The following is a 26,668-nucleotide window of genomic DNA, read 5'->3' on the forward strand; positions in this document are numbered from 1 at the left end:
CGCCGCACCGCGCGCTGATTGGCCGAAAACACACGTGTGCTCAACTCATGCAAAACAGCCCCAAAAAAAAAGACTATAATGACTGCCTAGCAAAACAGGAAAAAACTAAAAAACATAATTCAATTAAAAATAATAAAAAATATAAACATAATTTAGTTTACTATTACTTGACTATAATAACAGTTAAGTAGAAATAAAAATAAATGAATAATATAATTTAAAATAATATATAATAATGTACCATAAAAACAATAATGCACTTCATTACGAATAATTAATTAATAACTAAATTATAATTACTGTTTGGTTAAAATGAAAATACATAAAATGTTTTAACCTTTTCATGCATGAATTATGATAACCTCTGTCAGGATGTTTTTCCCTATGTGTCATTTATCATCCTGATTATGTTCAAGACGGACACATTTCTAGCACAGCCCTCCTCTGAGAAAGCCTAGCGATCAGCCTATTCACAATGACTCTAAGGGTGCTTTCACACTTGGTTCGATTGTCTGTTCCGAACCCGAGTTCGATTGCTCCCCCCTCCCCCTGCCCCCGATGGACTGTGTTCACATTATATTATTTGCATCCGAACCGTGGTACGCTTGCATCATTAAGCTGCAGCTGGCGCGTACTCGTGTTGCTTGGTAACTGCTATGAAAAGGCGTCAAAATGGATAGAATTGCTCGCTTCACATTTCTTTTTCTTTTTTTTAACCTTTGGTTTTGTTTTCAAAGAAAATATACAGAAACACACTTGCGTCTGTCTGCCGCAAAAGTATTAAAACCGTTCCAAAGACAGCGCGGGATGTCCGCCGAAGACAATTTTTGTGGAGGCAAGCAGAAATCATCTCTCTGCTTGCATGCGTCAATCCCTGTTTTCGTCAAGGTAAGCGTATAGACCCTTTTACAGTTGTTAAACACACACGCACGCAGGCACGCACCACATTATACGTCATCAATAGCGGTTCACTTCCGCGATTTGGTACGATTGCGTTCATATCAGCAGCGAATCGTACCCGAGTTCACATGAACCGTACCCCAGACCACCTTTTTAAGCGGACTCGAGTACGGTTCGCGGGTGCGCACCCGAGTTCGGAAAACAGCGTTCACATCATCCAAACGAACCGAACTATGACGTCATTCGAACCCGGGTGCGCACCAAAAGTGCTAGTGTGAAAGCACCCTAAGAATCCTCTCAGAAAACTCTTAATGTAGCTTAAAGACTTTTACATATAGAGTCTTAGCTTAAAAGCGATTCGGGACCGATCCGAGAGCAACTCTGAGTGAGGAAAAGACAAACACCTTCATCTTAGTGAGGAGGCGGGGCTGCCTCTGTTGCTATGTCTGACACAATCTTTTGAAGGCTGTGATTGGTTGGTTGACCAAGAAGGAATAAAAGAGTGATTTTATGTATAGGGTCTATTACTGTCCCAAGCAGCCCAAACCGTGTTCAACATCTTTGGTCACTCAGAAACCAGTATCACCGGTTTGAAGGAGGGCGCAGACAGCTCAATGATTCAGCGGGTGGAACTACAAAAAAAGGTCATTTTAATAAACCAACAGCCAAGTAACACAATATAAAGACACATTTTTATTTAACATAGGCAAGGCCATTTCTCATATTTCTATCTGGCATTCTATGACCTGAACAAAAACCCCAAATTGGCCTATATTTATTTTAAATAACAGAGACGAAATGTTTTCAGCAGAGGAGTGGGGAGCGTGGAGATCGCAGATGGGCGACCCATCTCAGCCCGAACACCATCACATGCCTTCTGCTGCAACACCATCCCTATAGACACATCACTGGAGATGGAGATGGATGTCCTAAAGCAGCAGGAAAGAGTTCTCCATCTACAGGAGGAGGACTACAAACTAAAAACTGAGCTACTCAAAAATAAAACTAATAACAAATAATATTTTTCTAATAACGTTGGCTAAGGTGTGTCTGTTTAGTCACGATTTTTACATTGCATTCACTGTAACTTACATGAAATGCAAATTAGTAAACTGGGCTCTGTAAGGATTCCCACTTTGGGACAGATCCCTCCCTTGTGAAGGGTGTTCTTCATCATCCCGATTGTCCGTGGGAGGGTCTGCAATTTGTCCAGCTTTACAGAAGTACTGAAGCGCTGCTGTCCTGGCGCCAGTCGCACCTCTCCATGCACAATGTGAGAGCGCCTCTTCAGTTGACCAACACCCGCTCAACTACGGCTCGTGTGTTCTCGTGAGTTCATGAAAATGAACAGAATTATATTGTCTAAACATAATGGTATAGGTTATTTATGGGAAGTAGAGTAGCCTACAAATACTACTGCAACACATTTGTTACGACGTCCTTCAAACAGATGTCTCTGGCCAGTATCCTGGCATCATGAGCCCGCATGATGGGAATGTCCAGTGGAAACGAAACGAGCTGCGACACAGTAAGAGGTTCTGGAAGTGCTGTAACTGATCACTCTGCTTACTGAAGCCTGTGACAGACCCAGATCATCACTGCTGCATTGTTGCATTTTCCCAGTTGCCAAATATCGTAATGTAATGATTTCTTGCATTTCTGCGCTGTGTCGGAGATATTAGCGCGTCTCTAATAAGATCTGTCTCAAACATGATCCCTGCACGATCTCATCTATAGCGTGTTATTAACTCACTGTCATCCACTGTCTGCAACACATTTCTTCTCCCTCTTCGTCTTTCTGCCATGTTCTCCTCTGCTAAAGACACTCTTCAGCCTCTTATAAGTCCTCGTCCGTGCTCCTAACAACTTTGACCTGAAGACCTCTTTTAAGGTTTTAAGGGTTAAGATGCTTTCTGAATTACTTTTTTCTTTACTAGGATTTTTTCTTTAATTTTAAGAGTAAACGCCCACATTTCTGAGAATGTTCTTAGCATGTTGTCACTAGGAGCCGCTCTCTGCATTAAGAGTCTTCATGAATACGGGCCCTGGTGTTCCCAATCTCATGTGAAATGAGCAGTGTTGGGGTAACATGCATAACGCATTCAGATTACTTATGGATATAACAAGTAATGCATTACAAGTCACATACATTATGTAATCGCATGACTTTTTGATGTGAATGAAAATTACATTCCAATAATACAAATACATTTATTTACAGTCACTGCAGATTAAGTATTTTCAAAAACAATATTCACAGTATAAGCATGACCTGTCACTGCAGTGACAGATGATTCATCAGTTTAACCCAATCTAAAATCAAAACTTGGACAATGTAACTGTGATAGGACTCACTAGATATCGCTTGATTACAATATATATTCTATATATATATATCCTCCGTTTTAATTGTAAATATACATATATTATAATGATTAAATTCAAGGGGAAAAAAGACTCAACACAAAGTAAATTCAGCTCATTTATTGCCAGCTTGACAAAATACAAAAGTAAATAAACTCCAACTGTGTAACTGAGTTCTGCCATGTGACGTCAAACAGCTCACCTGACGCGTACAGCAATGCTAACAACTCAATCGGTCCGATTCGCTTCTGCACACGTGTGAAGAACATGGCAGCACAATCACACACACACACACACACACACACACACACACACACACACACACACACACACACACTCACTCAGCGAACAGCATATCCGTATACGAGCGCTGTGATGACACACCTGAGAGGCGGAAGGAAGGCTTTGGCGTCGACTCTTATTTACACACAACGCTAAACATTCAGCTCGTGTCAACATTCACAATACATTCTCAGAGTGATCACAGCATCTGTGCACTGAAGCGCAGGAGAACTCTCACACACACTCTCTCAATAGTATAAGCGTGTTCAGGAGTGTGTGTCTACAGCATGTGGTCCAGTGCACACGTCCAGGTCCAGCTGAAGACCGGACTCATAACCATGAGAGTAAAAGCACACAGCGCAGTCTCAGTGGCCTGGGGGTCAGAGGTCAGGGGTCAGGGGTCAGAGGGGTCAGTGTGATTATGTTCCTAAAAGCAAACAGCATCGGTAAAACTCTTTAAAATCACGGTTTCCTCAGCGAGTCACAGTCTGTGAGCTATCGTCTACGCTCGGCATCTGATGTGTGTGTTTGTGGTGTGTGAGGCACTGTGATGATGTTTCCCCTCATGCCGCAGTGTGTGAGTGTGTGAGGCGGCTGGTCACACACACACACACACACACACACACACTCCGGTCTCACTGCAGGTCCTCCGCGTAATTGGCAGGATAGAGTCCAACGGTGCCGTCGCTCAGACGTCCTCTACACCAGCCCTGCTCGTCCTCCTCACCGATCTTAGTGAACTCCTCTCCTGCACACACACACACACACACACACAGGTTAGTTTTGCTATACTTGTGAGGACATTCCATAGTAAAGGTTTTTATACTGTACAAACCCTAATTAACTGTAATTCCCTATTATCTCTGTAAAGCTGCTTTGAAACAGTCTATATTGTTAAAAGCGCTATATATATATATATATATGAAGGTGACTTGACACGTCGCTTGATGTTCACGCATCAGGTCAGTAAACGGTTATTTGTGGCTGTTTGAACACATTCGACCCCATGAGCGTTTACGCCACGGTGTGTGTTTTGGACTTCCTCTGGAAGTGGACGACTCAAACCATTTTGCGACCATTTTTCCTGCCTGTACGACCAACATTTGATATAGTTGCCCAGCATTAAATGGCAAACGTGATGAAAACGAAACTGCGCTGCTCGTTTGTGCTTCATGGACCGGTTATCAGTTCGGACCAGTAATAGACCGCGCAGCGACACTGTTACTACACAGCGCTGGAGATCCAGAGAGGAAATACATTGAGTTCGCCACAGAACTAATAACAGCACTGGAGATCCAGAGGAAGCTTTCAGCACTCACTGGAACTGTGGTATTGTGACAGAAATAGTCAAACTCTAACAAGCACTGCACATCTTTATCCAGCACTTCAAAACTACAATATCATATTTAACTGTTATTTTTAATGTTCATTTTTTGTTCATCCTTCAAAGATTGTCCCCATTTAGAAAACTAAAAGTTTCAAGAAGTAGGAAAACTCACACTTATTTAAAAATAAAACAATATTAGATTACCATTGTAACCAGTAGGTGGCAGCAGAGGACGCTTATTAGCTATTTTCACTCACTAATATCTATTTTTTCCACTCGTTTTGCCTTTGCATTAACATTAAGACGTTATGAATGCTAATAATTAAAGTTATTCACAGCTCAGTGCTTTACCAGATACTCTCTGCAGAACTCAGCGTCTCCGGTGCCGCCGTCCTCAAGTGTTAGTCCGGAGCTCGTGAACTTAAAATAAAACTACACATTGTAATTTCTGTACGTTAAGACCGTGTGTCTACCAATCCGTCTTTAGCCAGCTGAAAACGCCTAGCTGTGGGCGCACCGCTAAACGCCTAGCTGTGGGCGCTCCGCTAAACGCCTAGCTGTGGGCGCTCCGCTAAACGCCTAGCTGTGGGCGCTACGCTAAACGCCTAGCTGTGGGCGCTACGCTAAACGCCTAGCTGTGGGCGCTCCGCTAAACGCCTAGCTGTGGGCGCTCCGCTAAACGCCTAGCTGTGGGCGCTCCGCTAAACGCCTAGCTGTGGGCGCTACGCTAAACGCCTAGCTGTGGGCGCTACGCTAAACGCCTAGCTGTGGGCGCTCCGCTAAACGCCTAGCTGTGGGCGCTCCGCTAAACGCCTAGCTGTGGGCGCTCCGCTAAACGCCTAGCTGTGGGCGCTCCGCTAAACGCCTAGCTGTGGGCGCTACGCTAAACGCCTAGCTGTGGGCGCTCCGCTAAACGCCTAGCTGTGGGCGCTCCGCTAAACGCCTAGCTGTGGGCGCTTGAGAGCATTTTGGCAGCACTGCGGGTTTTTTTCCAGTTGCTTGTTATGATACGGAATATCCGCGAAAGTGTTACTAGTGTCTCATTTCACATTTTTGTTTCTGTGTTGATTCTATATTAAAATGTCGATACAATGCAATGTATTTTCTCTGGCTCTTGTTTTAAATGATTTTGTTCTGTTATTATGCTTGTTGTCGTCATCGGTTTACGTTGTACAAGCAGAATGTGGCGGTTGGTCGGTGTGGTATTAGTCCCGCCCCTCCTCCACTGTGATTGGACGGTTGGGTAAAAAGAGCGCTGCGTTTTACCCAAAGCTGAACATTCTTCAACTCTCGGCGACCTGGAAAAAACGCTGAATGCTCAGCACTTCGTTATGCTCATGGCGTTTTAAAAACGCGGCGCTCCCATTGAAAACAATTAAAAATATACGCCAGCCGCGTGAAAAAGCGGACACACGGCCTATTTATTACACGGCTCTGTTGAATACTTGATTCTGATTGGTCAATCGCACCATCCAATGGTATATTATTCCCAGATAACAACCGCTGAACACAGAAACACAAGCTCTTCCGGGTCACTGAAGTCAGCAGCGCTAACACTCGCTGATCCTGATCCCCCTGTCGGGTGTATTCTGAGATACCAACCGGCTGGATGTACATTATTACCATATTGTACTATATTACCAAGCTACAGTCAGTGATGCAGTTATTTTGGGGGTAAATGTGAATAACAGGTGCATTTAAGGTGAGTCCCTAAATCGTGCCTAATAAAGTTAGGGGCTACAGCGCTCGTACACGTATAGCGCGCGCAAACACACTCAACTCACACACACACACACACACACACTCACACACTAGCAGACACAGCTCATTAAGCCCTGCCCCGTCTCCAGCTGAGTTTAGCGTGGTGACACTCTCTCTCTCTCTCTCACACACACACACACACACACCTGCTTTGAAGCTGAGCTCGTCCTGCTCCTGGCCCTCGTACTCGTACAGAGCGCGCACACACACCGACACCACTGGAGAAGGAGGCTCGTCCTCGAACGGGTTCCCGTTAGCGTTAGCGGAGGCGAAGGGATTCCCTGCTTCCTCATCCGAGCCGTCGGCCACCGGCGTCTTCTCCACCACACCAGCGCTGAGGGGAAACACACACACACGTGTCAGACACACGCGACACAGAGCGGGAAGCGTGAGAGGAAAGGACACACATGACGTGAGTGTGTGTGAGAGAGTGTGTGTGAGTGTGTGAGTGAGTGTGAGAGTGAGTGAGTGAGTGAGTGAGTGAGTGAGTGAGTGAGTGAGTGAGTGAGTGAGTGAGTGAGTGTGTGTGTGTGTGTGTGTGTGTGCTGGTGCTGGTGTTTTCAGTGAATTTCAGGCATGCAGACACACACACACACACACAGCTGCTACGAGCACAAGCAGAGGCCGGAGGAGGAGAAACACAGACACAGAGAGAGAGGAGATGAGATCATCTGTGTGTGTCACCAACGTTTGCTGGACCATCATCACTTCCTGTGGTGTGACAGTGTTCACCGTGCTGCTCTCGGGCTCCGCCGGCTCTTCCTCTTCCTCGTCATCCTCGTCCTCGAACGGGTTCAGGCACACAGGCTCTGAGCTACTGGCTACGGTCACGCTAACAACACAGAGACAGCGTTACACACACACACACACACACACACACTCACAGACTGTGTGCTCAGCTAGTGCTAACAGACGCTCACAGCCTCAGGCAGGATCTGTAACACAACACTGACAGAACCGGTTTCACATTTACATATTTACACACGCACACACACACACACACTCACTCAGTCAGTGATGGCTGGCTCACGACTGCACGGGTTCACACTCTGACATCTGATAATTCATAATTACTAGATAAAATGTCAAAATTATGTGACAATTAGTATCTTGTGTTTTTAACTTTCTCATAATTTAATGTAATTGAATGTGTAATTTTGAATGTTTAAGTGATAATTGTGATTATGAGATTAAGGCAAAGATGGGCTTCACTGCTACTGGGAAAGGAAATGGACAAAGAGCTCAAAACTAAACCACAGAAACATCTCAGGTTATTATAATCACACTGTTATGATAGTTTGATTATAACGTATAATAATGATTATAATGTATATTAGAGACTAGAGATCTAACTGTGTGATCTGTTTTCTGCTCACGACACACACACACACACACACCTGCTGCTGGTTTGAGGCTATGCTCACACACACACACACACACACACACACACACACACACACCTGCTGCTGGTTTGAGGCTATGCTCACACACACACTCTTGTACATCTATCTTTATGAGGACATTCATAGACACAATGCAATCTCTAGCCGCTTACCCTAACCTTACCCATCACAACTAAGTGCCTAACCCGACCCCTGACCCTAAACCGACCCTTGACCTCATTATAACCTTATCCCTAAAACCAACTCTTGACCCTCAAACTCTCCTTTAAAGGCTCTCAGAGAGTGAGGACCGGCCAAATTGTCCTCACTTTACTCTCTCTGTCCTCACTCCAATGGTCTAAAACTCAAACTGGTCCTCACAAAGATAGTTGTACAAGTACACACACACACACACACACACACACCTGCTGCTGCTGCTGGTTTTGGAGGCTGTGGTCTCTGTGGTGTGACTGATTCCTGTGAGAGTGACTCCATCAGTGGGTTTCCTCTTAGTTTCCCGTCGGCTGAGTGTCCGGTTCAAGTCCATGGAAAACTCCTGCAACACACACACACACACACACACACGTCCGTGTCACAGAAGCCGTCCGTACAACACTTCTGAAGTCATGTGACGCTGTGTGTGACCAACAGATGTTACGCGCTGGATAATGATAATGATGACTGAATATCTAATGATTAAACCTCATATTTAAGACTTTTCCCTCATTACACGACTCAGAGTCATATACGGCTTTCACAGTTATCCTTCTAAACGTGCGGACAGTGGGGATATACCGGACTCCTGGAGAACATCAACAGTGATAGCCATCCCCAAAACAGAATCTCCCAGAGACCTCAGTGAGTTCAGACCAACTGCACTCACTTCCCAGGTGATGAAGTGCTTAGAAGAGGTCTTGAAGGACACAATCATCCCCCTGACTGCAGATAAAGCAGATCCACTACCACTCGCACATCAGGCGGGCAAGAGTGTAGAGGATGCACAGCCCTTCCTTCTCCAGAGCAACCAAACTGATCACACCAGTGCCCTTACGCAATCTGACGACAGCTTCCTGGATTTAAATGTGTCTAAAGCTGAAGAATTAATCACAGACTTCAGGAAGCAGAGTGACGAACCAAAACCGAGTGTAATACACAATGAAAGTGTTCAAATAGCCCAAACATAAGCACTTCGGCCCAGTGTTTGACTCGCCCCTGAAGTTCAGCGGGAACACTGACAGCATTATTAAAAGCAAGCCAAAGAATAGCCCTACTGAGGAAGCTCAACTCTCCTGGGGTCTGGAAAAGAAGTATACGCACATTCTACCAGGCCTTCATGGAGAGCCGATTAACATCCTCTTTCCTGTGTTTAACGGAGTATCTGTGAAAGACAAACACAGCTTGGGCGGCACTGATGAGGTATGCTCAAACATCACTGGTGCCCAGTTCAGAGATCTCTGGAAAACACGAGTTGTCCAGACAGCAGACAGAATCTCGTGCCAACCAGATCATGTACTCAGTAATGGACTGTTATGATGCAGTCAGGGCGCTGACCGCTATGCTAACTCACTCATTCCCTCTGCTATAGGACTGCTAAATCAACAACACACAACTGGTTCTTGCACTCCGCTGCTCTGTTCCGTCACTGGCAGGTGTGTGTGTGTGTGTGTGTAATGACTGGGTCATGTGTAAATGTCTGCATACAGGGGGATGTATGACTGCTGCAGTACGTATTTATTGTTCATTTTGTTTGTATTTATTTGACATTACATAATATACATTGTGTGCTAATGCACTTTCTAACGTTACCCTTAATGGATGGGTTGGCTGTACGACTGAACTGCCCCCTTGAGGACTAATAAAGTGATCTGAATCTGAATAGATTCATTCGTATGAGTTGATCTTGTCTCATAATTATGACTTAAAGTTTTAATCTCATAATGACTCAGTATCTCGTGATTTTGACGTAATATCTCATGATTTGGAGTTTTTATCTCATAATTATGACTTAAAGGGATGGTTTGGAGTAAAATGAACCTAGGGTCCTTTGCACCCTGACCTCGAGCCAAACACCCCCCCCAGAAGGGTACATAGGTTCTGTATTTCTGTAAAATAAATCAAATGTAAATAAATTCACTAGGTCTTCCCTTACACTTGTGAGTTTTGTAAAGGACTTTTACAGGCTTTTCTCAACTCAGTGAAGTGACCTCGACGTCCGGGTTAGCGGTAGCATGAGCCGTCAGGCAAGTGTTATTTAACTAAACTCCTGATGTACTTACAAACTTTCCAATGCCTCGTTTTATGAGTACAGAACCTATTTGTACTACTGTAGAAGTTTGGTACCAATCTGGGCATTATTAGTGGGGTGATTTACCAGATACAAACGTGGATCCATTAGCGCCTGCACTAAAGCCATCCGGCTGATGTCTCTAAATTAGCTCTAACTTTAATAATGTTCAACCAAGGGAAAAAAGGCTTCTGGGGGGTGTTTGGCTCGAGGTCATGGTGCAAAGGACCCGAGGTTATGGTGCAAAGGACCCGAGGTTGATTTTACTCTGAATATCCCTTTAAGTATCTTAACATTTCAACTTCACAATGATATTTCGACTTCTTTCATAGTGACTCTGTATCTCATAATCATGACTTGTGATCTCCTGACGGGCACTAACTCTCTCCCTCCAGCGGCGCTGTCATAGCTCCTCTGTGCTCGTGTTTTCAGAGGCTCTCAGTGTGAATATCGTGTAATATTTCTGCCAGTTCCTCAGGTACGGTATCGCATGACTTTAGGAGAGTTCGGCGTCACATGACCTGCTGTTATGACAGTTATTGTGTGATTGTTGGCGTCCGATGGCCCTGTTCTCTTTCACTTTCATGAATGTCATGAGGACAGTTCATGGGGGCATGCCGGGCCCGTGGTTGGAGATGCCTGTGTGTGTGTGTGTGTGTGTGTGTGTGTGTGTGTGTGTGTGTGTGTGTGTGTGTGTGTACCTCGAACTGAGGCCAGCTCATGTGCATGCTGGGCCTGTGGTTGGAGATGCCTGTGTATGTGTGAGAGTGTGTGTACCTCGAACTGAGGCCAGCTCATGGGCATGCCGGGCCCGTGGTTGCAGATGCCTGTGTGTGTGTGTGTGTGTGTGTGTGTGTGTGTGTGTGTGTGTGTGTGTGTGTGTGTGTGTGTGTGTGTGTGTGAGAGAGTGTGTGTACCTCGAACTGAGGCCAGCTCATGTGCATGCTGGGCCTGTGGTTTGAGATGCCTGTGTATGTGTGAGAGAGTGTGTGTACCTCGAACTGAGGCCAGCTCATGGGCATGCCGGGCCCGTGGTTGCAGATGCCTGTGTGTGTGTGTGTGTGTGTGTGTGTGTGTGTGTGTGTGTGTGTGTGTGTGTGTGTGTGTGTGTGTGTGTGTGTGTGTGTGTGTGTGTGTGTGTGTGAGTGAGAGTGTGTGTACCTCGAACTGAGGCCAGCTCATGGGCATGCCGGGCCCGTGGTTGGAGCGGAACCAGCGGAGGTCCTCCTGCGTGTCGGCGGCCTGGATGGTGTCCTCCAGTGTGTGATACACAGTCGTGTACCTGAAGGACAGAGATGTTAAACTCATCAGACACTCACAACTTCAATTCAATTCACATTTATTTGTTATTCACAACACACATCGTTTCAAAGCAGCTTTACAGAGTCACGCTAGTTATGCATCTCAGAAACGTACATCTACAAAATCACAGTTAGCGAAAAAGGTATAAACCTAAACGATATACTAATGTAATGCAGAAACGATGAGCTGAGGGACTGAACAGTAGTTGGTTAAGGCATGTGGGGTGCGCCGTGAGGTTCTCACTTGTGATTGGCCGAGAGGTCGAGGTGCTGCTTGACGCCCAGCAGGAGCTCCTTGAAGAAGCCCAGCCTGTTGTCCTCGAACTGCTGCCACTGCTCGAACACCTGCTCCATGTTCTCCATGTACTGCGGCGTCACCTTCTCCAGCTCCACCAGAGACTTCTCGTAGCGCTCCTGAGCCTGAGGCGCGCACACACACACACACACACGAGAGATCAGAGCTGCAGCGGATCACACAACTCACCGTTCGCATCACTTACGTTTCTTTCCGTAAATGCACTTTTTCACAGATTATTAAAACCAAGTGACCAGTCAGTAATAAAATAAGAACAAATACACAAATTACAAGCAAAAATAACTACTAAATAACAAAGTTACAAAGTCTAACAGTATATTCAGGTACAGAAATGTGTATATTAAGCCTAAATGTAAAATAACACCATTTGTTCACTGTAGAAAATGAATATAGTTTCATCTTTGTTAAAGCTGTATTTTGTTGTTTTATTAACATTAATGACACAGACGACAGCAGGAATATTAGGCTACTGTCACTTTAAGACCGAAAAAACCCTTTCTCTCTCTCTCTCTCTGCATGTGTGTGTGTGTGTGTTAAAGCACAGATAACACACGAGTCCCGATTTCCACCTCTTCTTCCGCGTTTAAAACTGTTTGAATGTGTAAACTGGCAAGACAAAACACGTCCAAATGATAAACTTTCCCTCTATGATGGCTAAACTTAGCAGTTAACCCGATCCGTTGCAGCCCTACAAGAGAAATACATCAACAGTGTAACTTCCACGACTCATAACTTGAGTGGTCAAAGCTGCAGAACCTCAGGAACACACACACACACACACACATCTACAGGCCTCCTGGGACTGACCTTCTGCACCTCCTGCTGGCTCTTCTCCACCTTCTCCTGCAGCTTCTTCTGCACCTCGGGGTTGTTGTTCTCCAGTTTGCTGGCGCTCTCTCGGCTGGCGGCCGCCTTCTCGTCCTTGCAGGCGGTGTGGTACGCCTTCTTCATCGCATCCACCTGCGCATCACCACCACCATCATCATCATCAGTGTTGGGGAACTCATCACAGGTGACTTGAGCAATCACAGTACTTCTGCAAGCTACTACTAATGTAACGCATTACTTTTTCAATTTACAACAAAATATCTAAGTTACTTTCTCACATTTATTGACTGACTCTCCTGTCCTCATGTTGAGAGAAATAAAGTGAGGAGGTGTGTGTGTGTGTGTGTGTGTGTGTGTGTGTGTGTGTGTGTGTGTGTGTGTGTGTGTGTGTGTGTAAACATGATGGTTACTTCAGTTCTAGACTAAATGTGAACATGCATTTACTCATTTCACTTGCAAAATTCAGTGTTCCTCAAAATGAATAAAAACTGTAAAATGCAAACTCAGAATTTTACACAAAACTATATTAAATTACACAAACATACTTTATGTATTTAATCTCACTTTATTAACAAACGTCTTTGCCGCTGACCTTCAATGATCTAATTTAACCATGCTAATAAGCAAATATTACTTTAGATTTAGAAATAAGAGTGTTGAACTTCCTTCTCCTGTCTCCTATTGTTCTTTAATCCAGAATAACAGCAGCTGAAAGGTTTGTTTGCACATCTACTGTACTCTACTGTACATCTACTGTACTCTACTGTACATCTACTGCACTCTACTGTACATCTACTCTACTGTACCTCTACTCTACTCTACTGTACCTCTACTCTACTCTACTCTACTCTACTCTACTCTACTCTACTCTACTCTACTCTACTCTACTCTACTCTACTCTACTCTACTCTACTCTACTCTACTCTACTCTACTCTACTCTACTCTACTCGTAACTATGAATTTCCTTCAGTCTGAGGATTATTCATTTAACTTTTGGTGTGAAAGGGCCTTAACATTTGGCCAGAAATATAACTTTTCTGTAGTTATTAAAAACCAGCGAGCAGAAACCGCACGGATGGACGGCTTGCACGTGGTTTTGTGGGACGCACCCTTCTTGCATACTTCACAGAGCAGATAAGATGCAAATGTAGTCCTCAGGAGCACAACCATGAGCAACTGCGATCACATGACTGCACTGGCAGCTGTACCGGCCTGATTCACGCTCTTGTTTGTTTTCATATGTGTTTTATATTTATATAGAAGACTTAAGGTATCAGAAGTAGATTTATTTCATGGAATTTAATTATTTTTAAAACAAAATCAGAATAAAACAATTATTTGACTATTTTCAAGGAATCAGAAGAAGATTTTAAAGGAGTTTAAGATTGTTTTTTTATGAAATCAGAAGTATAATCATTTTTAAAGATTTTTTAATGGACTCAGAAGTAGAGGAATTGGAGGTGGGATTATTTTTGAGTAAACTTATTTAAGGAACAGGAAGTGGACTGATTTCAGCCCAGCTGGTTTGGTGATGAATGGGTTTCAGTAAATTAGAAAGTAAATGGAAATCAATTCACAGATCTTCCTAAAATGATTCTGCACTGATCAAATGCAGCACAATCTAACAGATCGAGTGTAAGCTTTGTGGGTGTGCTGTGGGAGATTTACTAGACAGCCTCGTGTGTAAACAGCAGAACACACCCATGTTGAAAAGAGGCTTTGTCATGACCTGAACGCCTGTGTGTGCCGCAGTCGGTGCGCCTGTACCTCCTTGAGCTTCTTGGCCCAGGGTTTCTGAGCCTTGCGAAAGCCGTCGTCTGCTTCTTTGGTCTCCTTGAAGCCGCCGATCATCTGTTTGTGGTAAGCGTCCTTCTGCCAGTTCTTGACCTTCTCGAAGTCCTCGGCCATCAGAGCCGCCTTCACCTCCATGTGCAGGTCGCTCACCTTCTCGGCCTCGGTCATGAGCGCGCACCAGGCCCGCTCCAGCGTCCCGTACTGGGGCCCTGCAGGAGACAGCACAGTCTTACCCTGACTCCGAGTCACACACACAACTCAACAACAACAACAGCAGATGCCGGTTTCTCAGGAGTGCCCCAGAGCTCGCTACTGGGCCCGCTGGTATTCTCGTGTTCTGCACCACACACACACCTCAGTAGACCAGCGGAGGGCGTCACGCTTACCTGGACACATTTTGATTGTTCCGCCCAATCCGGGGTGTGTTTCCCGTACAACGCCGTAACTCGCTGCTTCACTATCACAGTACGATGCATCGTTAAAGAAATCAACTAGCTATTCACGACTGTTTCCCAAAACCATATTGTCGCAAATTAGACGTTCAAACACGTTGGTTAATGATGTCGCGCAGGTGATGGAGTAATAACTACTGTTAATGAATCTGTTTGAGATCTAATTAATGCCAGATGTTTTGCTATAAATTACAGACATGACATCTGACGACTATTCCTCATTTTCCTCAGTTATTTTGCTTTATTTCCAGATTCATTCATAGGCTCGTTCTTACACACTAGAGCTCGTTCACACATGCGCACTCTTCAGAAACTAGGCTTTCAATCTCTTGAAACTGAAAGACGTAAATGGCATTTGTATGTATTCTAAATTAAAGACACAGGTTGTACTGAATGTCAGCTTGCTTATTTGGCTCAGGATAAGGATTTATTAAGTCCACATGTCATGTTTTTAATACATTGACTCTGTGGAAGCTTGTATATATTAAGGGTTTCACTTTCACTACTGATTGAACTTTGATGGCTAGCTATTAACACATCATCAAGTGGTCTATTTAAATGCCGATTTGAAATACATAACTATAAACGACTCTAATCGCAGGAAACATCTGAGGTACGAGCAGAAAAGTGCAACGAAAGCCAGTCGACGAGGAAACACTGCTCATTTCCTCAGTATCACATTTAAATATGGCCTTTAGCTAAACAGAGATATGAAGCGTGTGCGCTATCACAACCAGCAGCTTTCACAGCACTGTGCGAAGGGTTGACCAGAGCCGCGACCTGGATACAGGAATCTTACCAATCCAAGATAACACACATTATCAGACAGCAAGATAACGGCACATGATAAATCCAAGATTCAAAGCCCTCTGGATGAACTTTACTTTCCTGAACACCTGCAGCAAAGTCTTCATCATCATCATCATCTTTATTATTATTATCGACCAGGAACAACAGGGGCCGGTTTCACAAAGATAGACTTTGACTATGGCTTAGATATAGTAGATAGTCAGACATCTAAATCAGACCGTTGCACAAAGCACTTAAGACTCTAGCTGCGTCTGAAACCGCTCACTCGTTCACTCATTCACTAATCCCTACATAGTGAATGGCAGTTGAGTGCACTACACCAGCAAAGAGCGAACGAAAATGAGTGAGCGAATTCGGACGCTGACATAATTATCACGCGCCAGAGAGCTCGGACAATTTCGTCATAAACATTACCTACCCATCTTTAATATTTCCTTTTTTGGCTGTATGAATTGTATGTAACAATTGTATGTATGTATTTTTCACGTTTATTGCGTTATTTGATAAAAAAAGATAATAAAAACACTTGCTTATCATATTTATTTACTTTTTACATTTATATGTGAAAATAAAAGAGAACAAAACACTACACAGCACATTTGTTTATTCAAATATAGATATAACGGTATATATATAAATAAATAAACAGGCGTCTGGTCTTATAAATTATTGTTTTCTATCTCGCGTGCGCCGTTGCCATGGTGACATTTTTGTTTATTTTTCATTCGCGCTCTATCGCCTTATCATGTTGGATTGTGGGAAATAGTGTCTCAGCAAGTGTACATCGGATGTACACTCGAATTCAGAGAGGATTGTGGGTAAAAGTAGTGAACGAATGTAGGGAATGATGTCGTTCACTCAGAATTCGGACACCACTACAAAATGGCCGACACCCTAAATAGTGCACTATATAGTGGATAGGGAGCGATTTCAGACACAGCTTCTGACTATCTTAAGTAGGACTACAGTGCAATGCATTCTGGGTAAAATAAGACACTTTTCAAAACAAAAAAACATGGCGGATCGAGTAAGCGCATTCAACCGCTCAGTGCAGTTTACCCCAGCGGGAAATATGTGTTTGCTGGAGGAGTGTAACAGTTACAAGGACATTTTACTTGGGAAATTTAGCGGAGAATGTAGTAACAAGAAGAAATGTTTCAATTATGAGTCATTTCCCCTTTTCTTTTGGCTGTTTGTGATGTAACTGATTGTTACTGCTGGTTGCCAAGGTAACAGAGAGTCTTAGACCTGAGTTAGCCTGGGGTGTCTAATGTTTTTGGTCTAAATTAAGTCAGTCTTTATTTCTGTGAAACAGTCTAACTTGCATCAGCCTAGTCTATGAGCACATGTTAGACTTGTCTAACACTATAGACCGGTCTAAAGTAGCTTAGTGAAACCGGCCCCTGGTCTCGTTTACAAAGCCGTTCTGACACAAATCTTCTGATTCATCAAAATACAAAATACAAATTTTAGCATTAAGCATAATAATATATAACAAAATTAATTAGATAAATGTGAAATTAAACAAAAATGACTGAAATCAGCCGAAAGTCTATTTAACTTTTCACTATCCTGATCAGTGTTTGTCTGCACGTGAAACATTTTAATTGGATAATTTTCATTCGGCCAGTTTATCTCTTTTGCATTTATGAAAACGACCAACCTGAGAGTCTAACGATCACACGTCATCATTCCTGCACATAATATTCACACACACACAGTTTTAATTAACGGGCGGGGCTTATGCTAATCGTGAATGAGAGAGCACTCATGACTCAATTTATCATCATACATTAAACAATCAAACCTGAGGTTTCGGAAAGATTTGTGCGAGAAATAAAATGCAAATATGATCAAGGATGGAAGAAGGCTGCTAATAAAACAACATCGGTCCACTTCTGGTAAGACTTATGTTTATGCATATCTAAAAACCCTACATTACTAGCCAAAAAAAGTCATGGTTATTGATACATCAATGCTCTCTTTATCTGAGATTGTCTCTGAAACACACAGTGAACATTCAACAACATATGAACTAATCTAGTCATTTTGTTTTAGATAGAGCGAGTGATGTATGATCGACAGTGTCTGAAATGTAGCGCTCAGAGTCAATAATATTACAAATAATTCATTACATTCATATAGCGCTTTTCTGGGTACTCTTTATGCTTCACATAGAAGAATCTCCTCAACCACCACCAGTGTGCAGCTCCACCTGGATGATGCGACGGCAGCCATAGTGCGCCAGAACACACACACACACACACACACACACACCATCTTAAGAGTGAATCAGTATGGGGATGATTAGGAGGCCAGGACACCGGGGTTAAACCTCTACTCTTTTCCGAAGGACATCCTGGGATTTTTAATGACCACAGAGAGTCAGGACCTCGGTTTAACGTCTCATCCGAAGGACGGTGCTCTTTGACAGTACAGTGTCCCCATCACTACACTGGGGCGTCAGGACCCACACAGACCACAGGGTGAGCGCCCCCTGCTGGCCTCACTAACACCTCCTCCAGCAGCAACCTGGTTTTCCCAGGAGTCTCCCATCCAGGCACTAACCAGACTCAGCCCAGCTGAGCTTCAGTGGGAGAGCAGTCTTGGGCTACAGGGAGATACGGCTGCTGGCAACCATCATATTTAAAAGAAGGTTTGTTTGTTTAAACATCTTATAAATGAATGAGGTGGCAAAATGAGCCTTTTATGTAAAGCCAGTGGCGACTCATGAACAGGGGCGTCATTAAGATGTGAGAAAGATTCCTCCAAGATCCTGAAATGATCATGATTATTACTCTACTACTGTGTGGATGATGGGAATAGCACACACACACACACACACACACACACTCAGAGAAGCGTTACATCAGTTCCCGGTCTTGAGAAGCACTGCTTCCTCTTCCTCATTATAGGCTCCCTCATCCGATTCACCATCCCGTCAGCAGCCCTTTATAGTGTGTGTTCAGGGGAAGTGACCTCACACTCACAGCCTAACTAGTGACCATGGCCACACAGACGAGCCCTAAAGCTCCTTCTGAATCAAGTCTGGAGTCTTCATTAGTGGTGTCTGAGTCAAGTCTGGAGTCTTCATTAGTGGTGTCTGAGTCAAGTCTGGAGTCTCTGACTCGAGTTAGACAGACACACACACACACACACACACACCTCTCTCCACCAGCTGTCTCCAGCGTTTGGCCCACTCGCTCAGCTGCTGAGAGTAGCTCTTCTCGATGCGCGCTCGCTCATGAAGGCAGTTCATCATGTCATTGCACAGCCGGTTCCCGTCGTCCACGCGCTTCACCACACGCTTGTAGTTCCCCACCTGACACACACACACACACAGAGGCGTTACACACACGCTAGCGGCTAACGGGACACACAGCGTGCGCCGGGTAGAAAGACACGTACCTCCCAGAAGCTGTCGCTGGAGACGTCCACCAGAGAGTCGTGGAAGTCCGACATGCTGGAACGACAGGGTTAAAAACATCACTCTCATTACTGATCTCAAACAGAGCTGCACATTTACACACAACACAGGGACAGAACACCGACACGATCCAACCACAATCCCCATTTTACCTGTTCTGGGTTACAGTTTTACAATTTAGTTTTAATGATTAGGTTAAATTAAATAATACATTAAATTACATTAAACAAAAAAACATGTCTAAATAATAAAAAATAATAAAACATAAAATGTAACTAATTTATAAAAGTTCGCAAACATTGCATTTTAGCGCCATTTTAATATTTCTTGATTCCTTTTTAATGGATTAATTAAATTGTAATATTCAAAAAGTATGTCAAGTCAAAATAATTCATAAAACTTAAAAAAGAAATGTTTAAAAACTTTAAATTACAGTTTAAAAAAAATTATATTTATAATTTATTTAAAAAATTTAAATATTTGTGCACAATAAAATGTGTTAATTTTTAAGCATTTATTATCTAATGAACATTTATTATCAAAAATGATGGTAATCAAATTAAGGCATAAAACATTAACAATTTAATTGATCTTTTAAAATGTAATCAACTGAAAAATTTGCAATTCCTTACATTTTTATCAAGCAAAGTGCGGCACAGCGGAGGCCTACAGTTTAATTATGACAAAATGTAGATTATCTCTTGAATATCTCACACTAATAGTCATCATGAAAGGAGAGTTGCACTGGTCTCTATTGTGCCGTATATCCCAGTGAAACAAGAACAAATGTGGGCGGGGCTTGACTGTGTCCGTGGGAACTGATAGATGGTTGTGGTTTGCTATTGGTGGATCTCGTGTGAGTGACAGGTTATAGCCCCGCCCTCGTCATCAGAGAAGAGATGCTGCTGTTATTCTGATTCAAGATTATTATTATTATTATTATTGTGTTAATAATAATGCAGTCCTGCTTTTAATGGTGTTATTTATTAGATGGTGCGAATCCCAGAGCTCTGCATACAGAACTGGAAATATGAACCGAAAACACAACTGTGTGTGTGTGTGTGTGTGTGTGTTGAGTTTCAGTTGTTTCATCTGAAGCTGAAGTTCAGATCGCTGTGAGCGACACACACTCTTTCCAGGGAAGTGATGTAAATTCCTGCCATTCCTCCAGCGGCGTTCCTGATCCGCTTTATCACACACACACACACACACACACACACACACACACACACACACACACACACACACACACACACACACACACACACACACACACACACACACACACACACACACACACACACACACACACACAGTAAACTCATACTTTCCACGATTAATGACTCAAACAATATTACATAATGAGATTATTTCACAGTGGGAAAGAGGAAGATGGAAACTTCTAGATGCTGAGCTCTTAAAGTGACACACACACACACACACACACACACACACACGTCTTCTCCTGTGGAGAATTACACAACAGTGATTGTTCTTCAGCTGATTTAAACACATCCGTGTGTTCGTGTCTCCGCATGTTTCTTACGTGAGGTCAGAGGAATGTCACATTCCCAAGATGCTTATCAGCACTTGATACAAGTTTATTATTAAAACGATATTTATGGATTCAACACAATACGCTAGAGAAGAACCCGCTAGATTCAACACAATACGCTAGAGAAGAACCCGCTAGATTCAACACAATACGCTAGAGAAGAAACACACGAACCCGCCGACTCTGAAACCGATCTGTCGACGAGTGACGCGCCGAAACTCCGGCAACCCAACAGTTACTAATGATATTACATGTCTGCTCATCAGGAACGTGCCAGTAAAGCACTGAGCTTGAATTGAGACGCAGATGAAATTAACCTTTATTGACAACAGAAACATGCAAAACCCCATTATTATAAATAGCCTACTCATATTAAATGCTTCAGTGATTATAAAGGAGCTGCTCTTTACTTTCTTTCTGTGAAATTCAGTCACAATTTGAAGAACAGTTTGTTTTTCATGAGACTTTGTGCCTTTTTCCCTACTTTCCCCATATATTAGCCATTGGAAATAGCTAATAAGTCTATTAGTGGTCCTCCGCCGCCATCTACTGGTTGTAGTGGTAATTCTTTTTTTTTTAAAGTGTTTGTTTGCTACGAAGTGTTGGTTTTCCTTCATCGTTGAGCTTTTACAAATCATCACATTAAACTTCTGGTTTCCACATCACTGATGTTTATTTAGTCCATTTCTTTAAGGATGCACAGATATGAACACTTTGGCTGATACCGATAATTCGTTATACTTGAACGCCGATATCCAATATATTGGCCGATATCATTTTGAGAGCCTGATCACAAACACACAAGTCTCCCCATTAAAGGCCATGGTCCAATCACACATTTAATGATGTTCTCTTGATGGTTTCATGAAGCCTAAATGACTATTGACAGAACTATTTATTGACCTCATTTTCTTATCGGATCGATAACGATAACATTAAAGATGAACATATATCGTCCGATATTGATATATAGTGCATCCCTATATGTTTTACTCAACCTGTTCTTCAATATTTAATGTAGCCTATGTCACGAAAACAAGTTATTACAGCCACAGTTTGTGTTTCAATTAATTGGAGAAGAAACATAATTTTGTTACAAAAACTGCCTTTATGTGTAATTTAGATGTTTATGAAAGAGCCTATTGACAGTTTTCACTAAAAATATATATATTTCGTTGCATCACTATCTTGGTCTATGTGATTATCAATATCTATATCTCTGTCTAATGTGTCACTGTAATGGTGTGTGTGTGTGAGGGAGTGAGAGAGAAACTGCTGGTCAATCACAGCTATGGCTTCATTGTGTTCAGTGAGCGTCATGTGAGCTTCACACTCCCCCAACAACAACAACAACAACAACAACAACAACACCACACTGATGCGGTCCCACACACACACACACACACACACCTGTGTGACTGCTGAACACAGGAGAGGAAGTTACTGGACCCCACTGACCTTCACGGTATGAAATGAAACCTCTTGAAGACTCGTGATCATGTGATCGAGTGCTTCAGTGCCTGATCAGTGTTTCAGTGAAGTGTGTTTCTCCCACAGGGATGTAATCAAGCGTTATACGAGCATGAACCAGACCAACACACACACTGTCGACTGAATGAATGGAGTCACTTCCAGAGCCGACTGCTATTATATGCTGGAGTATGATTCACGACTCAACCAATGCACATTAACACACACACACAGCTCATATTAGTCCTCAGAGTCTCAATACTGAACCGAACACGAGGTTTCACACACCAGAGTCACACACACACTCAGCAGTGACGACTGCATTCATTCTGATGGGTGCGCTGACGAGTGATTGACAGCTGAGTGGACTGATGCAGCTCTCACACACACACACACACACAGCATCTGATGTTTTTCAGCGTCACACATCATGAACACACACACTGAAGCAGCTGGACACGCATGATTAATAACCAACGGCCCTCTTATACTAAATTAAATATTACTAATCTAATGACTGACTTCACTCAACTAAAATTCATAGTGATTTTTTTTTTTTTTTGACGGTCCTATTATGCCCTTTTACGAAGTCTTGATGTAGTTTTACTAAATACAATAGTACTACAATATGTTTTCATGCTTGATTGTTCAAAAACCGCATTATCATCCACATATTGTCCATTATTGCAGCTCCTCTCCCCCAGTCTGGCCGACAGAAGCCCCTCCTTCAGGAATACTGCGCTGTGATTGGTTAGCAGTGTGCAGTGATTGGCAGTGAAATGTCCCGCCCCCTTCATAACCACAAGCTCTACTCTAGTGTAAACATTAACGATGGATCAATTTCAAACCGAACCGAGCCGATTCAGACCCTGACAATGTTCCCGAACGAGAGGATTGTGCTGAACGGATTCGGGGAGTTGTGTGTTTGTAGTTTGTAGTTTTCTCATACATTTAGATACGATGTCATCCACCATTTAATCGAGATATTTGTCGGAAAACTAAGGTAAAACAAACAGTAATCGACCACAGAACCATGGTTATTATTCCTAAGGAGTGGAATTTTCCAGATAAACGCTGAGGTTATAGTGTTCAGCAAGTGTTTAAACTTAATCTCAACCTCTCTAAGGGCGTTTTCAGACCTAATGATCTTTTGTTTGTTACGAAACAGAGGCTCAATTTGTTAAAACGTTCCATTTTCCTCTTGGTTCACGTGCGAGTAAAGCTGTCCTCCTATTGGTCAGCGTCTCCTCAAGATGAGTGACAGGTTTACTCCATGAGTCTATTGTTTAAATGAGTGACATTATGACTTCATACGATCTGGAAAAAAGCTTATTGTAGTCTAATACAAGCCGTTCATTGCAGTTCTTGAAAAGTGGATTCTGTTAAATATAATATCTCCCTTTGACACTGAAAACAGTTGAAAAGTGGAAAAGCATAATAGGACACATTTAAGTTGTTTGTACAAACACAAAACGGCTTGACTGAACAATGTTTTTCATGAGTCATGAGTGAGTGACATGACAGAGCAGGAAATGATGTCACGGTGAGGTCAGGTCATGTGGTTTATTTATTTTTTATATATAGTTTTTATTATTTTTATGAATTAGATTAAGTTATTTGTAACTTCAAGTTAAACCAAATGAAAATGACAGCTGTTTGTGACGCGAATCTTTCTTATATCTTTAACTGATGTATCATGCATCTATTCTCACGTGTTTGCTTCGTAGTCCTTTACAGATTTATATTATATATTAACATGATATCACCGACTAGCTCTAATCTGATACATGTGGCAATAAAGCATAAAGATATTAAGATACTATAAACAATAACAATAATTTTAAATAAAAATACGGGCTGTGAAGTTTGATTATAAATATGAAACCTGTATAAACTTACACTAAAATGTGGTCATTAATTGATTGGATTTAAAGTCATAAACATTTTCGGTTGCAGTTTATTTTAAGGTGTCATTGTTGCCACGCATTTATATATTTAACTACTGAGTAATATTAATTACCATGCACTTACTATAGAGTTAGGCTGCATGTAATTATGCATAATTTACTGTTATTACTATAGTAAACATGTACAAATTTTTACATGTTTACCATATTTACCAACGAACTTCAATGTAACAGGGATGATCTCACTGTAATCAAACACGCTGATGACTCGGCTTTAATTAAACTGTTCAGCCTATGTTGAGTATATTAAAAGTCTTGAACAACGGTTTGATCATTGAACATTGAGAAGACAAAGGAATTATGCTGAATTATGAATGAACAAGTTATTATAGCAGGTGTAAAGGTTGAGCAAGTTGCACATTTTAAATATTTAGGTATAATTATTGATGACAAACTCTCATTCCAGGAAAATGTGGACCATACACACAAGAATACAAGATTATATTATAAGATAACTATAAGAAAACAAGACAGCGTTCAGATCAGTGATCGGAACTATTTTAACTTATAATAGCGTTTCATGGGATGGCAATTTAACAATAGGTGTATGCATAAGCATGTGTGTGTGTATTTATGCAGATATATATTGTATTCATGTGTTTAGATCATGTTTCTGATAGAGTTAAACGTGTGTGTTATTATGTGGTGTGTATAATACAGTTTTGTCTGATGTGTGTTTTTATGTCAGTGTTAAAGATGAATTTCTGTCCAGTAAATCTGAATAAACAATAAAGTCAAGCAAACAAACAAACAAACAACGTGTGACAAGAACACTAAAATAAAGTGTTACCACATGTTTCCCATCTTTAACTCCCGCTAATAAAAGGGTTTTCATGTACTTTACATCAGGGACAATAATAAAGCCATGCCATAAGTGGTGTGTGTGTGTCCAGTCCTCCACCAGGTTAAAGCAGTTCAAACACCCATTTGTATATATATATATATTATGTCTACAAGACAGTGACGTTACTGATGAAGCTCGTGACGTCACACCGCAGCGTTATGAGGTCACAGCGACAGATGACCGATCAGAATAACCGAGTTAAAGACCCAGAGAGAGTGAATATGAACCGCGGAAAAGCCCCACACTGCCCCGCCCTGCGAACACACAGCTGTCGGTGTCGAGTACGCGTGTAAACACACACACACCCGGCGCTGTGGACGGAGATATGAGAGTCTGAACACTCGCAGTGTGTGTGTGTGTGTGTGTGTGTGTGTGTGTGTGTGAGAGAGAGAGAGAGTTTGATCCGATGATCGACAGACTCTGATCAGCAACGGACGCGTCAGAAAGTTTGCTCAGACTGCGCGGAGAGTGTGTGTAGAGTGTCTGAATCACAGCGCACGCGATGTTTCTGTCGTTACCTGAGTGTGTGTGACAGTCCCGATCCAACGCTCGCGTGTCTGCGGATGATGTGACGCTCGCTGACTTTCTCCGCTTCTCATCGATACATTCAACGACTGCTGTGAGCGCGCGGAGCGGGGGCGCGCCTCTCTGACGTCACATCCCCTCAGGGCGCGCGCGCGCACGCACGCACGAGCTCGTGTTATTTTTACCCCAGCAGAAATACTACATTCATCAGTGACGTAAACAAAAAGCATATATATTTATTGTGATTTAATTTAATTATTCGTAATCTATTTATTTCCTGAAAATGATTAGATTTGCAGGATTGTTTCACTTTCAAAAAAAAGAAAGAAAGAAAAAAGAAGAAAAAACATAAAATATGAATAATTTTACATATTAGTCTTGTATGTATCACAGTAAATATTTATACAGCAGACTCCAGTGAATATTTATGTTTTGTTTATTTAGGTTTATTATTTATTTAGTGTAAACACGAGTCAAACCCAATAACGGGGCATGTTGTCACAATGGGAATCTGCCTTGAACAGCTTAATATTGCCTTTTAAACCGAGAATTAAACCGAGAAACACGAAATATTTCGTCAAAACTAAAACAATTGTTAACACCAAATGTTAAGATATTATAACTAATAATCTTATACAGTATGTATCAACTTGCGCCACTCCTAACATGTACAAAACACAGTTGAACCTTCATCGCGGTTTTGATTTGTGTTGATACTGAATTTGAGTTTGGAGGACACAATTCACTGAGTGTGTCAAACCAACATATGATATGAGCATTTATGACTCAAAACCTGATACAGAGCCTGTGACAACTAGCCCCGGTGTCCCTGTACTACTCACTACACACTGTGTGACAGTCATTATCATCTCTCTCTCTCTATATATATATACATTTCTACACTACTGTTCAAAAGTGTCTCTTCTGCTCACCAAAGCTGCATTTATTTGATCAGAAATACAGTAAAGTGAAATATTATTCTAATGTGAATCTATAGTAATTTACTCCTGTGATCAAAGCTGAATGTTCAGCATCATTACTCCAGTCTTCAGTGTCACATGATCCTTCAGAAATCACT

The 26,668-nt window shown here is 42.4% G+C and overlaps 1 protein-coding gene across 2 annotated transcripts; it reads right to left on the reverse strand.

Annotated features, from left to right (window-relative positions):
* Nucleotides 1-3,369: 3,369 nt before the first annotated feature.
* pacsin2 (protein kinase C and casein kinase substrate in neurons 2) lies at nt 3,370-25,750 on the reverse strand. Of its 2 annotated transcripts, XM_084407665.1 has the most exons (11): nt 25,584-25,750; nt 19,211-19,265; nt 18,968-19,124; nt 14,514-14,749; nt 12,725-12,877; nt 11,846-12,021; nt 11,462-11,582; nt 8,442-8,572; nt 7,323-7,466; nt 6,781-6,968; nt 3,370-4,294 (listed from the first exon to the last, which is right to left on the reverse strand). In XM_084407665.1, exons 2-11 carry the CDS (start codon nt 19,262-19,264, stop codon nt 4,182-4,184), a joined length of 1,473 nt encoding a protein of 490 aa, XP_084263791.1. In that variant the 5' UTR covers nt 19,265; nt 25,584-25,750; the 3' UTR covers nt 3,370-4,181. The 2 variants fall into 2 exon arrangements, with proteins under 2 accessions (XP_084263791.1, XP_084263792.1); XM_084407666.1 differs by lacking the exon at nt 7,323-7,466 and having other exon boundaries at nt 25,584-25,718.
* Between the last annotated feature and the right edge of the window lie 918 nt (nt 25,751-26,668).

This window comes from Rutilus rutilus (genome assembly GCF_951802725.1).
Source record: "Rutilus rutilus genome assembly, chromosome: 4".
NCBI classification, from domain to species: domain Eukaryota; kingdom Metazoa; phylum Chordata; class Actinopteri; order Cypriniformes; family Leuciscidae; genus Rutilus; species Rutilus rutilus.

Excerpts from the sequence above, each read along its gene's own strand:
- pacsin2 (XM_084407665.1), bottom strand. The coding sequence starts at position 19,264 with ATGTCGGACTTCCACGACTCTCTGGTGGACGTCTCCAGCGACAGCTTC. Across the intron at positions 11,583-11,845 it reads GACCTCTCGGCCAATCACAA|GTACACGACTGTGTATCACA; the intron begins GTGAGAACCTCA and ends TCTGTCCTTCAG. Across the intron at positions 8,573-11,461 it reads TGAGCTGGCCTCAGTTCGAG|GAGTTTTCCATGGACTTGAA; the intron begins GTACACACACTC and ends TGTGTGTTGCAG.